This window comes from Lolium perenne, chromosome 6 (assembly GCF_019359855.2).
Source record: "Lolium perenne isolate Kyuss_39 chromosome 6, Kyuss_2.0, whole genome shotgun sequence".
NCBI lineage: Eukaryota > Viridiplantae > Streptophyta > Magnoliopsida > Poales > Poaceae > Lolium > Lolium perenne.
In genome coordinates, this window is record NC_067249.2 from 258,811,774 (window position 1) to 258,824,975 (window position 13,202).

Sequence of the window (13,202 nt, forward strand, 5' to 3'; positions counted from 1 at the left end):
AGAGAGGCTGCCATCTGGGCCATACATCCCTCGGCGGTGCGGATTTGCGTTGACTCGGCCGGCGAACCCGAGATTTCGAGATGCACCACGTCCCGGGCCACCATACGCGACGTTTTGGCCGCTTTCGTCGGGCTAGGTGGCCTCAAAAACGAGAAAAAAAAAGTTTTGACATGCACCACGGAGGGACCCAAAATCGTCGGCCATGGTACACCAGCAACCACGGCGCGACTTCAACTTCGTCGGCCATGGCAACTTTTCTTGTAGTGAGGTGTGGATTGAGACAGGGGGTCCGCTATCTCCACATCTCTTTATTCTGATTATGGAGATACTTCACCTGATGACCGAGAAGGCCGCGACTGTGGGTTTGCTCACCCCGCTGGCCGCATCTGGACTGCGCCACCGTACCTCCATATATGCAGATGATGTGGTTATTTTCCTGCGCCCCTTGGTGCTGGATCTCAAGGTCTTCGCTGCGATCATTCAGGACTTTGGCGATGCCGCATGTCTCAGCACCAACATAGATAAATGCTCGGCAAATCTCATTAGATGTTCCAGTACGGACGAAGGGGTCATTGACCGCGAGCTCAGATGCCCAGTGGTCCCCTTTCCTCTCCATTACCTTGGGCTTCCCCTGACACTGAGGAAACCGACGACATCACAACTTCAGTACCTAGTGGATAAGGTGGCCAACAAGCTGCCAAGTTGGAGGGCCTCTCTTTTGGATAGAGGTGGACGTCTGGAGCTGGTTCGAGCGAGGCTCTCGGCGATCCCCATTTTCTCAATGATGTCCCTTGACATCCCAGTGAAGACGCTCACGGCCATCGAGAAGATTATAAGGGGGTTCTTGTGGAAAGGTCGGAAGGATGTTAAAGGTGGCCACTGCTTGGTGGCGTGGGATAAAGTCTGTGCCCCAAAGGATTTGGGAGGGCTTGGCATCCCCAACCTGCGGTACATGAACATCGCCCTGAGGGCCAGATGGTTGTGGCTTCGACGAGTTGATGACTCGAAGCCATGGAAAGAGCTGAACATTCAAGTACCACATGTGGTGAGACATCTCTTTGAAGGGGCAACCTACTTGGTGCTAGGTGAGATGGGGCGTCCACCTTTTTCTGGACGGATTGGTGGCTCCCTGAGGGTCGGCTGACGGACATAGCACCAAACCTTGTGAAGGCGGTCCCAAAACATGTTGTGCGACTGCGTAAGGTCCGAGAAGGATTGACTGGCGCTTGGTTGGATGACATCCCACCCGACCTAGACGTGTCAGCAATTCGGGAGCTCTTCGAAGTGGCAGACCATTTGGAGGATGTAGCCCTCGTAGAGGGTGTAGAGGATAGCTTCAGATGGGTCTGGGAGAAAGATTTCTCCTACTCCGCGCGCTCAGGCTACCATGCGATGTTCGGGGTGAGGGTGGAGATGCCAGGGGTGCTTCAGATCTGGCGCCCGAGGGCTCCACCAAACTGCAGGGTCTTACTATGGCTTACGGCTAGGAACAACATATGTTGGACTGCAGACAGGCTTAGCACGCGAGGTCTTCCCCATCCGGCTTCATGCCCTTTCTACGATCAGAACGAGGAAACCTTAAACCACCTACTGATGGGATATGTATTGGCACGAGAGATTTGGGCGACTTGTCTGCGCTGGTGGGGGAAGCTACACTGGATGCCGCAGATGGACGCAAACTTTGTTGGATGGCTGCAGGGCAAGCGTGGAGGGCCTGGAGGGGACCGCGACCTTTGGACAGGTGTGAGTCTCATTTGTTGGTGCCTCTAGCGACACCGAAACGACAGTGTTCGACGGCGTTGCACCTTCCAAGTCCACGGTGCTCTCAAAGATCTCTGACGAGGCGAAACTGTGGAGAGTAGCTGGGACCTTTAGAGAATCCCTTGCGCCAGTAGATAAGTGGAGATGCCGCGAGTAGTCCGGTAATGTGTGTGTGCTATCTCCCTCCGGAGGTAGCGGGGGTTGCGCTTCGTGGATGCATGTGCCTCGAGCGTGTTGTATCTCGGCCTTCTGGCCTCTCTTTTATGATTCAGATACGTCTATCCATGACGTATCCTTAAAAAAAGGTGGAGCAAGTTGAAATCCCTGCAGCCATGCGACCTGTTAGCTGCTGCTGATCTTCATCGACGTTTCAGCAATGACCACTTCCTTCCCAAGACCACCAGCTCCCACTCCTCGCCGAGAACAGAAGGACTTGAAGCAACCAGTTATTCTGCTTCCCCTTCGTCACCAAGGAAATAACAGCAGAAGGCCCAAAAATACCCAGATGCAGCAATAGTGTGTAAATTAGTCTATGTTTTGATTTTTTTTCAGGGACGCCTATGAAGGCTGAGAGCTGGGCCCATGATAAAACCGGATAAAAACCAGATTGAAATAATGAACAATTTTCTTTGTTAGGTTGATCGGAATGAATAATGAAGCAGGGATGGGGAAATGTGGGAATGAATACGACTGTAGAGAAAAAAAAAAATCTGACTTAAGACCAATTGCAAATTCAGCTAGATGATGGTCTCAACTATCCTCTGCTTCGTAATCACGGTAGCCACCAAGATCCATCACTGTAGCTGGGCTCAGAATTAAAGTAATGAAGATTATCAGAAAAAACTTCCTTCCACATTCCCATGTTCACAGCTCAAATTTTCAGACAAATGTTCTGGTTACATTTGCAATTAAATACACAAACAATACCCAAACTCAAGCTACTGTACACGCACCTATAAATTTGAACATACACTGAAGTTGGAAGGGGGAGGGGGAGGTAAGATTTACATGATGCTACATGATTGAGGAAATTTTCGGAGTTCTTCACGTCTGCGTGGGTGTCAACAATCCAATGGTACAAATGATCTATTTGGTCACCAAATAATTTGCACATCTTGATGTTGTGTTTGTCAAGCAATGTTGTTCTTCGTCCTGATCAGTTGTTGGTGTTCTGGAACTCTGTGCCATCCTTGAGATGTCCCGTTGCTGTGGGGCAAAGCCAGCAGAAAACATTTGTACCCATAATCTGTACAGACAAATCAAAGTTCAGATAACTGGAGCACCAAAAATATGGTGAAAACTGAAACCATGATAAAAATTTCAGCACCAAATTTGAAAGCTTAGAAACTGAAGTTCTAATGATTATAAAATGTGAATTTATGATGTTTATGTGGTTTCCTGTGTTGTGTGCAACACTACCATTTGAATATTCTTCCTCGTGCCTTGATCAAAGCGGTGACGGTAGTTCTGTCCACTCTTCTTTGCAAGCCACTTCGCTCTAACTGCCTCACGATACTGATGTTAAGACGGTAGTAAGAATAATCAAATTAGGTATAAAGACAAAGAATGATTACGAGGTTGTCATGTATACAGACACCTGGAATTCGAAACAGTAACTTACCTCTATGGTTGTCATGTTATGGCACATGAGATAGATGTGCCAGCACAATAGAGAACCTATGGTCAAGCACAAGGAGAATAATATGACTCCAGCCAAGATCTGCATTTTTGTGAGAGCACTAGATCATTGCTCTTATAGTATGAAGTAGGAAACTAAAAACAAGTTAATTTTGGACATGGTCTTTTGGCTCATAGGTCTAGATGCACTTATTATAAAATATGTATTTTAAATTTATTTCCAAATGTTTAAAAATTGCGAAATAAAATTCTGAGTGTGCTTCCTCACATTTTATGTTTGCTCACAAAAGTTTGGCAGGAAAAAACATTTTGTGTGCACTATGGAAAAAGACAAAAAATATCTCGTTAAAAGCTATTTTGGAGCGCCGGAAATTGTTTTTTTTTACATTGGCCACAAAAATAATATTTTTCCTTCATGTGCGAACATAGAACGTCTGGGTGTACACCCTAATATTTTTTTCAGAATTTTTAGACATTTTGAAATATGATTTTGAATATTGGGTGCATCTACACCTATGAGCCGAAGTAGATTTCCCATTAAAGTTTGCTAAATAAAGAGTAACTGCATGACATGTTTGCTGCAATGTTACAGCCCAGTTAATGAACCATATACATTTATCGTATGCATAACAACTCTATCATCTGAATAATTTACTAGTAGTATTATTTATACCAGAGGCACAACCATGTTCTTTAATTTCAATAATAATGCTCTTGCTAGATCAGAATAGAGAAGTAGAACACACAAGTTTTCCTTATTATATCCTATGAGTTCAAAAAGAAAGGAAGCTCTTCCATAAGTTCAGATTGTTTCCTTTTGTCCTGCATCGAAGTCTTTCTGTTTGGTTTCCATGATTGGTGATCAGTTACTGTTGAGTTGAAATGCATGAAAAACTCACACTTCACAAGAATTATGAAAGAAAAAGATCCACTCTCAGATAATATAGCTAATTATTTTATGATAATTTCCGCTGGACCCTGGCAGGTCAAAATACATTTACAACCGTCGGTGCTTCCTATCGCTGTTGGTACCCTAATTGACCATTGGGTTTGGCTGGTGATAATCATAGAAATATAAGAGGTCATAAATGTCATTTGACCTTCATGACACAAAAAGGCAAAATGTCTAATTTTTATTTAAGCATAGCAGTTCCAATATCATGGAGATAAATGAAAAAAGAATGCCGATGGAAATGGCATGGCAAATCAAGATAGACAAAGGGGTCGATATTAATAAAATTGTAGGATGGTCTCAAATAAAATTGCTAATATGGTAGGTAGCACGAAGAGATGGCCGACTGTATATTGAGTCACTTACATGGATTATCTTGACATAAAGAATATGAAAGTTATGCTCTGTTTGTAGAAGATCACGCACAAATATCACCTGCAAGATATTTTTGAGCATTCGTGAGAAATGCTCTGTGAAAATATGCCCATTTTAGTTCAACGCAGTAACTTACCGATGCATAAAGAGACCCTATGGTTGCATTCAGGACGCAAATGATGAAAGGTTTGTAGTTCGCATAGCCCACGCAGTTGTTGATCCACACACAGTGGTGATCCTGACATTGAAAGCATTACCAGGCGTTTTTAGCACGGCTTCAATTTGCAACTAACAGAATCACTACCGACATAGATAACCGCACCTACCATTTTCAGAACACACCTTTTGCAAACCTTGCAATGGTGGGTTCGAGCAGGCTTGTACATGCAACACTTGTCACAGTACCTTGATTTCAGACCCTGTCACGACCAAATGAGATTTATCAGGGAGCTCTCAAATGTTCAGTTATCGGCTATCCTAAATTTACTACTGTGGTTACAATCACTAGCAGCTACCAGCTGCGCAACAAAGAGATGAAATCGAGAGGAAAATCATAATGGATGCACGCTTAGTTCAGCTTAAGCATGATCGATCGACAGGAAGCTTTTTTTTATAGCAAAGATAGGCATACAGCTGATCCACTGTAAAATACATACAACGTGCAAGATCGAGCAGATGCTGCAGTTGGATAAGCACCTAAATTCCAAGGAAAAAGAAGAGGAGGAGGGCCTGAGAGAAGGCGAGAGAGATCTGGGACGGTGGGACCTGTACCTGCGGGTCCTCGGCGTCGGGGGAGAAGGCGGCGGGCACTGAGCCGGGATCCGCGGCCGCAGCGCAGAGGAAGGAGAACAAGCAGGCGGCGACGATGAGGGAGAAGGCGGCCGCGTGGGCGGCGCCGGCCGTCGTGCCGAGGCCGAGCCAGTGGTCCAGGAAGACGAACACCGTGGAGTAGTATCCCAGCGCCATCACGGATACCGCCGCCACTAGAGCCGGCGAGGACAAGGCCGCCGTCAACGCCGCCGCGGCGCCCCTCCTGCGCGCCATCTCCGGCGAGGTCGCACTCTTCCGAGCTTCCGGCGAGGCCTCTCTTCAACGAGAACTTCCGTGGGCCTGTCGGGTGGGCTAGTTTAAGCCATGAGTTGGGATTCGAGTAAATGGTTGGTGATAGGCCCAGCATCTTATCATATGGGCTTTAGGTAGCCCATGTGATTCATGTTTAGGACAAATCAAATCAGTAACACAAATCAATCCAAATACACCCTCGAAAAAAATCAATCCAAATTATGCTAAACATAAATAGAATTAAAATTCTCTAAATGAATAAAAGTAAGGGCATTATGCTTTGTCAGCGTGTTTTAATAGGTACCTGCAAAAGCTGTACCCACCTACAAATGAAAGACAAAAATGCCTCACCTACAAATATAGGCACATATAGACAAGGCTAAATAAAAAATGAAGTATGCGTCACATCCTAATCATGCAATTTTCGTACTTTTTACTCATCTAAAGAAAACAACCAAGTCTTAATTATCTAAAAATAGTGGTACACAAAAACAAAGCAACAAATAATAGATGGAGTACGAGTACGACTTCTTGTTTTTCCATTGCAATCACGTCATTGTGTCATAGTTTCATGATGTGATCTTTTTCTCCAAAAGACCATTTCACGGTGGGGTCTTAGCTAAGCTATCGAAACTTCCCTCAAAAAATAGCTAGGATAGCTATTTGAAGCTGCATATATCATGGCGGTCATCGATGCTGCCATAGCGGGACACTGGACCATCGATTAGTGGTTGGGGTCCAAAATATGGTTATGGTGTTGCTATCTTGGTCTTTTCAAAAGAAAAATCTCTTCCTGTTTTTAGAAACAGAGGGAGTATAATGCGGCCATCTTTAGACATTTGAAACCTTACTTTAACCAATCACTCGTTTCACTGATATGTGGACCCGTGGAATGTCCTCGAGGAATTTGCGAAGAGAACTTCCAACGCTAATATTTGCAGCGAAAAATCCGTGACACCACCCTCATATTGTGAAGATCCGTACACACCGGACACGACATCGTACGTCGGATTAATAATTAAGCTACAGTGAGCATCTAATGTTCACAAATTTCCACATATATGCGGAACTACCTGCAACGAAAATGAAAGGTGAGTAAGCATCCAGGACATGAACAGTGGGTTTCCAAAACCTGCACCAATTCGAGTACCACACCTCCCTCCTTAAAATAAAAATCCAGTACCACCAGATCCCATCCATATTATTCAGCAATAATGCATCCGTGCCGTGGTACCATGCCATTGCTGCCTTTGTCCCTACAAGTAACAACACTTCCACCGTTGTTGTCGTCACTAATTGACTTGGATCACTAGCAAAATACGTGTGTGTTAAGAGCATCTCCAACGAGGCGATGCATTTCAGATGCCTAAATTGTCCGCGGGCGTCCATTTGCGTCGCTTGACGGACGCAAAAATGTCCGCGAGACTCGAAATATCCGTTTGCGTCGGGGGTCATCCCCACCGGTCCGACGCATTTTGGACATGTAACTGTTATGTATTTTTCATTTTTGTTGAATGACTCACCAATTTGTATGAATGACCAAGTTTAAACGCGAAAATAAGTAGTGCGGAAAGGTCTTGTTGCTGCCATAAACACTTCACCAGATAGATTACTCAAATCGAAAAAGTTCAAATTTAACATACAAACAAGAATAAATTTTAAAACAAAAAAACTAAAATATTTTTTCGCATTCTTGTTAGAAGGCCCTGCCTCGTCGTCCTGACTCCTGCGTCTCTTGCTTGTCACATCCTCGTCGGAAAAGGAGCTGGGCGACGACGCTTCCGTGGAGGACTTGGAGTCGGGCGTACTGTCGTCTTCGTCGTCGTCGTCGGTGAACGGATGACGACAATGACACGCGGCCCGCGCCTGCGCCCTTGCCCGGGCCCTGGCCTCCTTCCTTGTCGCCGCCTTGTCGTCCACCGCCTCCTGCGCCTCCAGCCGGGCGAACTTAGCGTCAGAGTCCTCCTCCTCGTCCTCGCCATCACTGCCAGCACGCGACGCCTCTATCTTCCTCCTGGCCATCGCTGGCATCGGCGCCTCCGTCCTCCTGCACCTCACTCGGCGTGGAGGCAGGGTCGCTGGGCGTGGAGCCCGGATCGCTTGGCGTCGCAGGCGATTCCTACCAATGCAGCCATCCGGGCGACCTGCCCTCGCTCTCCGAGTCCGACGGCAGGGTGTAGTCGCTCATGGCGTCTGGCTAGCAGGTGTTGAAGAAGAAGAAGAAGAAGAAGAAGAAGAAGAAGAAGAAGCATGTGGTTGGACGTGAATTACAGACACAGGGGTTATATTCTGCGGGGATTAATGGCGGCGCGTATAACAAAGAGGCATGCGGTTGCTCTTCCGCGACGGTTCGGCGCTCCATTCCGGCGGTTGGCGGGTTGATCGGCGCGGTTGCCATTCTGGCGGTTGACATTGGCGCGCTTGTTGTGCTTTAATTCTAGGCCGATCAAGCTAGGGTCGCTGCCAGGTGGGCTAGTGGGGAAGCGAGCAGACGCTAGGCGCGACCGCGCAACGTCCGCGAAGACGCAAACGTGCCGCATATTTGCGTCGCGTTTGCGTCACCGCGGACGCCCCGGACATGATGCGTCGCTCCACTGAAGCTAGATGCAGACGCATTTCCGGTCCACACGGACGTAAATGGTCGCCCAACGTCTTTTTGCGTCGTTCCGTTGGAGATGCCCTAAGGAGAGAGTGATATGCGCACAGGAGTATGTATTAACACTAGCAGTAGGATCAGCTGCAAAGTTAGCAGATGAGGCGATTGAGACTTGTGAGAGCAGTGCTGACTGGGATGTGGGGCCGGGGCAGGGTTGAATAGTAAGCTGGCTCGTGAAAGTCTGGAGTGGGCAGGCAGGGGGTGGTGGAGCAGTGGGGGCCACATGCATTGGGCTCAATGGGATCGGTACTAGGTTGTTGCCCACATCAGGGGCACCCGGGCCCACCGCCACCCATCATCCATCTCATGCCTTTCACAGCACCTCCCCTTCCAAATGGTTTTTCTTTTCTTCCTCCGGTTAAGTTTCAACCCTCTATATAATTCTGGTGCATCTACAAAAGCTTCCCTCTAATGAACTGAGAAATTGATAGCCATAGTTTTTTTAAAATAGTGTGGTCTTTGTTCATGCGATTTAAGCGGCGGTCGAATAATATTCTCTCTGTTGCATACTTCTGACATGTAGGGCTTGATATAGTGCAACAAAAGCTGTTTGAGTGCAACGCTCGGTTTGAGGCTACCATTATATTTTATATATATAAAAGCTACCAAAAGATGAAAAATTATGCCGACAAATGTAATGATGGCTTGGTTGGTAGACTAACTATGTAATGTTTAAGTAAGCAGACTCTCTATCTTAGATTCGTGGTGCGTGAGAGAATCATTTTTCTGTTATGCCCTAGGTACTAACGATATCATCGAGCAGGTGCATGCAAAGAAACGACAAAGGCCAGTTATAGCCGCAAATGAGAAACTTTACTAGATGACCGACGGTTACCAATGACTGTCCCACTTGGCAAGCATCTCACAAATTACGATGTTGATTGTACGTGATTCTATTTCAACCAACGTCAGTCTATATGGCTCACATCGTTCCACGGGTTATTGTCCTCTCTTATTTTCGCATAGCTAGATCTATGAGTTCACATAAAAATCTCCACATGTTATTGTGGACTAACATCTAGTACGATTAGACGGTGACAAAGGACGGAGAAAAAAACTGTGGTAGGGCGAATTCTAAAGAATAATGCAGGTAGCAAAATAGTCTTGAGACATTAATTCTATATATATGATTATAACACAACCACTTAATAGAGTAATAGAAGCATATTTTATTATAAGTAGAACAAACAATAAACCAATAATGGTTGCTCCAGTGGCAAAATTTAACTTTTTTTAACAACAAAAATCTTCTATAATTCAGTCGATCCAGGCTTTTGAATATCACTCGCTCGATGTGTAATTCGGTCCTGATGGTCTTTGTCACATGAAAATCCTATAAACTACGATGTTAATTGCAAGTGATTTTGTTTCAACTCACGTCACTATATATGACTCACATCTGTCTCACGGGCTACTGTCCTCTGTTTCACATAGTTAGATCTAAAGTTCACATAAAGCTCTGCAACGACACACTTCGTCCACATGTTCTTGTCGATTAACATCTATACGATTAGATAGTGACGAAGGACGGAAAATCTGAGGTAGGAAAAATTCTAAAGAATAATACAAATAGAAAAATAGTCTTGGGACATTAATGCTATATATATATATATATATATATATATATATATATATGTGTGTGTGTGTGTGTGTGTGTGTGTGTGTGTGTGTATGATTATAACACAATCACTTAGTATAGTAAAAATAGAAACATATTTTACTATAGGCAGAACTAACAATAAACCAATAATGCTAGCTCAATGGAAAAATTAGCTTTTAAAAAATCTTCTACAATTATATCGCAAAAACTTTTGAATATCACTCGCTCGATGTGCAACTCGGTTTTGATGGTCTTTGTCGTAGGAAAATCCTACAAACTAAGATGTCGATTGTATGTGATTCTGTTTCAATTCACGTCAGTCTATATGACTCACATGGTCCCACGGGTTATTGTCCTCTGTTGTCTTCACATAATTAGATCTAGATTTCACACAAAACTCCTGTAACGACACACGCCGTTCCACATGTTATTGTCGATTAACATCTATTACAGTTAGATCTAGAATTTTTGACATTTTCACCAAAACTCAGACATGAGCTAGTTTCTATCAGAATAGCCTCAAGGTTTCCTCCTAATTAGTATAACCACCTGTGGTAGTACAACCTCCTAGTTTTTACCCGTTTTGTGAGGTGCCTAGAGGAGTAGACGTGCAGTGTAATCATGTGTGTCCTTTTCCTCGTACTGTCCTTTGTTTGATTGAAATAAAGAAACACTTAATTGCTAGTGCTGATTAGGGCGGGCGTTGGAACCAAGGATTAGCTAGCTCTTGTTTATGTCTATAGGGCTCAACTCCATAGAATCCAGGGACCTTAAACCTCGGCAACTTTTAAGGTTTGCTTCCTCATCTTCTCTCTCCTGCACCATTGACGAATGACAAATGAAAATGTTGCCTTTGATGTAGAAAAGTGTTACTTTTGGCACCACTAAGTAAACATGTATGGCTTTATCCTTGGAGCTTCGCACAATATCTTAACTTCCGCCGCTCATATTTGGTTACAAAAATTTATTATTACTTGGAGCTAGCTTTCTTTGCTTAATACTACTATGGTAATGTGTCAGCTAAGTAAAGGTAAGCTAATTATATAAGTAATAACTTCCTTATTTGTTGTTTATGTCATGTGTTCAATCATTTGACTATGCTTTTATCAAGAAACAATATACATTATAGAATACATGTCAGGCTACCTTTCAGGTGGAGCTCACCCTTCCTTTGTGAAGGATAACATAATTTTACGATAAAGTATGTACAAAATAGCTATATATTCATCCATAGAAGTTACAAGTACCTTGATGTATATAGCTAGGAACAAAATCATAGTTCTACACCATGCAATGAATTATCTAATCCCATCTCCAAATTAACGACACAAAAAAACATGATATGTTGAAGCTGGACACATGATTTTCAAGTAAAAATTTCAATGCTCACGAATATATTAAAATCCCGCTTTATAGTAGGGCCGGAAGAATGTTGAAACTTTGAGCATATATGAGAGATAAATTGCTCAAAACAATCAAAATCCAATATAGTATGTCATATCATGTATATCCTTACGACAATGATAAGTACATCGTATATAAAAGTACCAAAAGTTTTAAAATAATGTATGATTCAGGTACTCCCACCTACGGGATTAACCTTGAGTTAAGGGAAGGACGTTGATTCACAAAAATATAGAAAGTACATGGTAATCCCGTGTTAGGGATTATAAGGCATATGTTCTTTTTAAAATTGTTAAACATTATAAGACCTCTCTCATTTATTGTCCTCTCTTCGCCAATACATGTTCTCCTTTTCTCTCTCTTTTCTCTCATGCATGTGAAACTATTGGTGTATGCAGTAATTACTAAGATAAGTTATAATTTTTTTGCTCTTAGCGAATTAGTCTACATGCCTTATAATCCCTAACGGAGTATATAGTAAAATACATGTGTGCCAACAACTATCTAGTGGACATAAAACTCCCCAATTAATCAGGGCTAAGTGATCCTGGATAATTGAACACAAAATATTTGATATGCTTGCAAAGTAAAGTGTTTTCATTATGTGGCATGCTTACACACTTTCAGGATGAAAGCTGAGCACAGGCAAAATCATATACAGTTCATATCCTTGAGGAACAATTTTTGTATCGTGTATATCTTTTAATTTTTTTTTTGTCTCCCTTTCATATACTGAAAAAACATACAGTACATGTTTGGTTTGCAGGGCACTGCTTCTACGCTTACTCTGGACTTTCCCTAAACCTAGCTAGTGTAACATTCATTGGTTTCATGCTCTATATATTAACTACTTAATAATTAATAATTCTTTAATAACCAGTTCGTACCTACCTGAGATGGAGTCGAGGAATCTTTGGGGAAAGGTGGCAGACCAGATGCTCGATTTATAATTTTCGTCGTGGCCGCGAACCATAAATTAATCAGTCTACTCATGAGATCGATCCCTGCAACAAATCAAAATCATATTCGGTCCGTACAGCTCTTTTGCATAATCTAGCTTTTAACGTCTAATGTTGTGTCATCAAGAGCGCACCAACTTTTGATGTCATCCATGTGTGTGTTGCACTTATCTGCCAAATCAGCTAATGGAACTGATTGAACTTACAAAATCACAAACTACATTCAACTTATATATAGCACTAGCTAGCCTTAACCGATTATGTGACTTTCTATTTTTTCGTAGTAAAGATGATGATCATCATTTGACTCGTTAACCCCTCAGAAAAAATGGCAATGACATTAAATTAGTAACTGCTGCAACTTCCTGAAACTACTAATACTAACTCCATTTCAAAGAATAAGCCGCACACATATTTTAAGATGAAGTTTGACCATAAAAATTGAGCAACAAAATTTCGATGATATTATATGCAATTAGTATTGTTGAATTTGTATTGAAAAACAATTTCTAATGATGCTAATCTCATACAAATAATTTTTATATACTTTAAGTATTTCTTGGTTAAACAAAACTCTCGAAAAACGAGGACGTCATACTCTTTAAAACGGTGGGAGTATAAGAGTACGTATTTTTTACATGTAACAGGGTTATCTCTGTAAAGTACTTAACAGTCAATGCTTTTATGATTTGCGGCAAGTTGTAGTGACATGGTATGAAGATAAGTTGACTTAAGGAGTGTGAAGATGTCGGCATGATGCACGGCTAGCGTGCCCAACACACAGCCACGCTTGCA

General features: G+C 43.1%; 1 protein-coding gene across 2 annotated transcripts; it reads right to left on the bottom strand.

The window, feature by feature from the left end:
- Positions 1-2,591: 2,591 nt before the first annotated feature.
- On the bottom strand, positions 2,592-5,848 carry LOC127305327 (probable protein S-acyltransferase 15). Of its 2 annotated transcripts, none has more exons than XM_051335736.2 (7): positions 5,498-5,848; positions 5,053-5,145; positions 4,863-4,964; positions 4,718-4,786; positions 3,383-3,481; positions 3,181-3,263; positions 2,592-3,007 (listed from the first exon to the last, which is right to left on the bottom strand). In XM_051335736.2, coding segments are annotated over exons 1-7 (720 nt in total). In that variant the 5' UTR covers positions 5,771-5,848; the 3' UTR covers positions 2,592-3,006. The 2 variants fall into 2 exon arrangements, with proteins under 2 accessions (XP_051191696.1, XP_051191695.1); XM_051335735.1 differs by having other exon boundaries at positions 3,181-3,276; positions 5,498-5,842.
- Between the last annotated feature and the right edge of the window lie 7,354 nt (positions 5,849-13,202).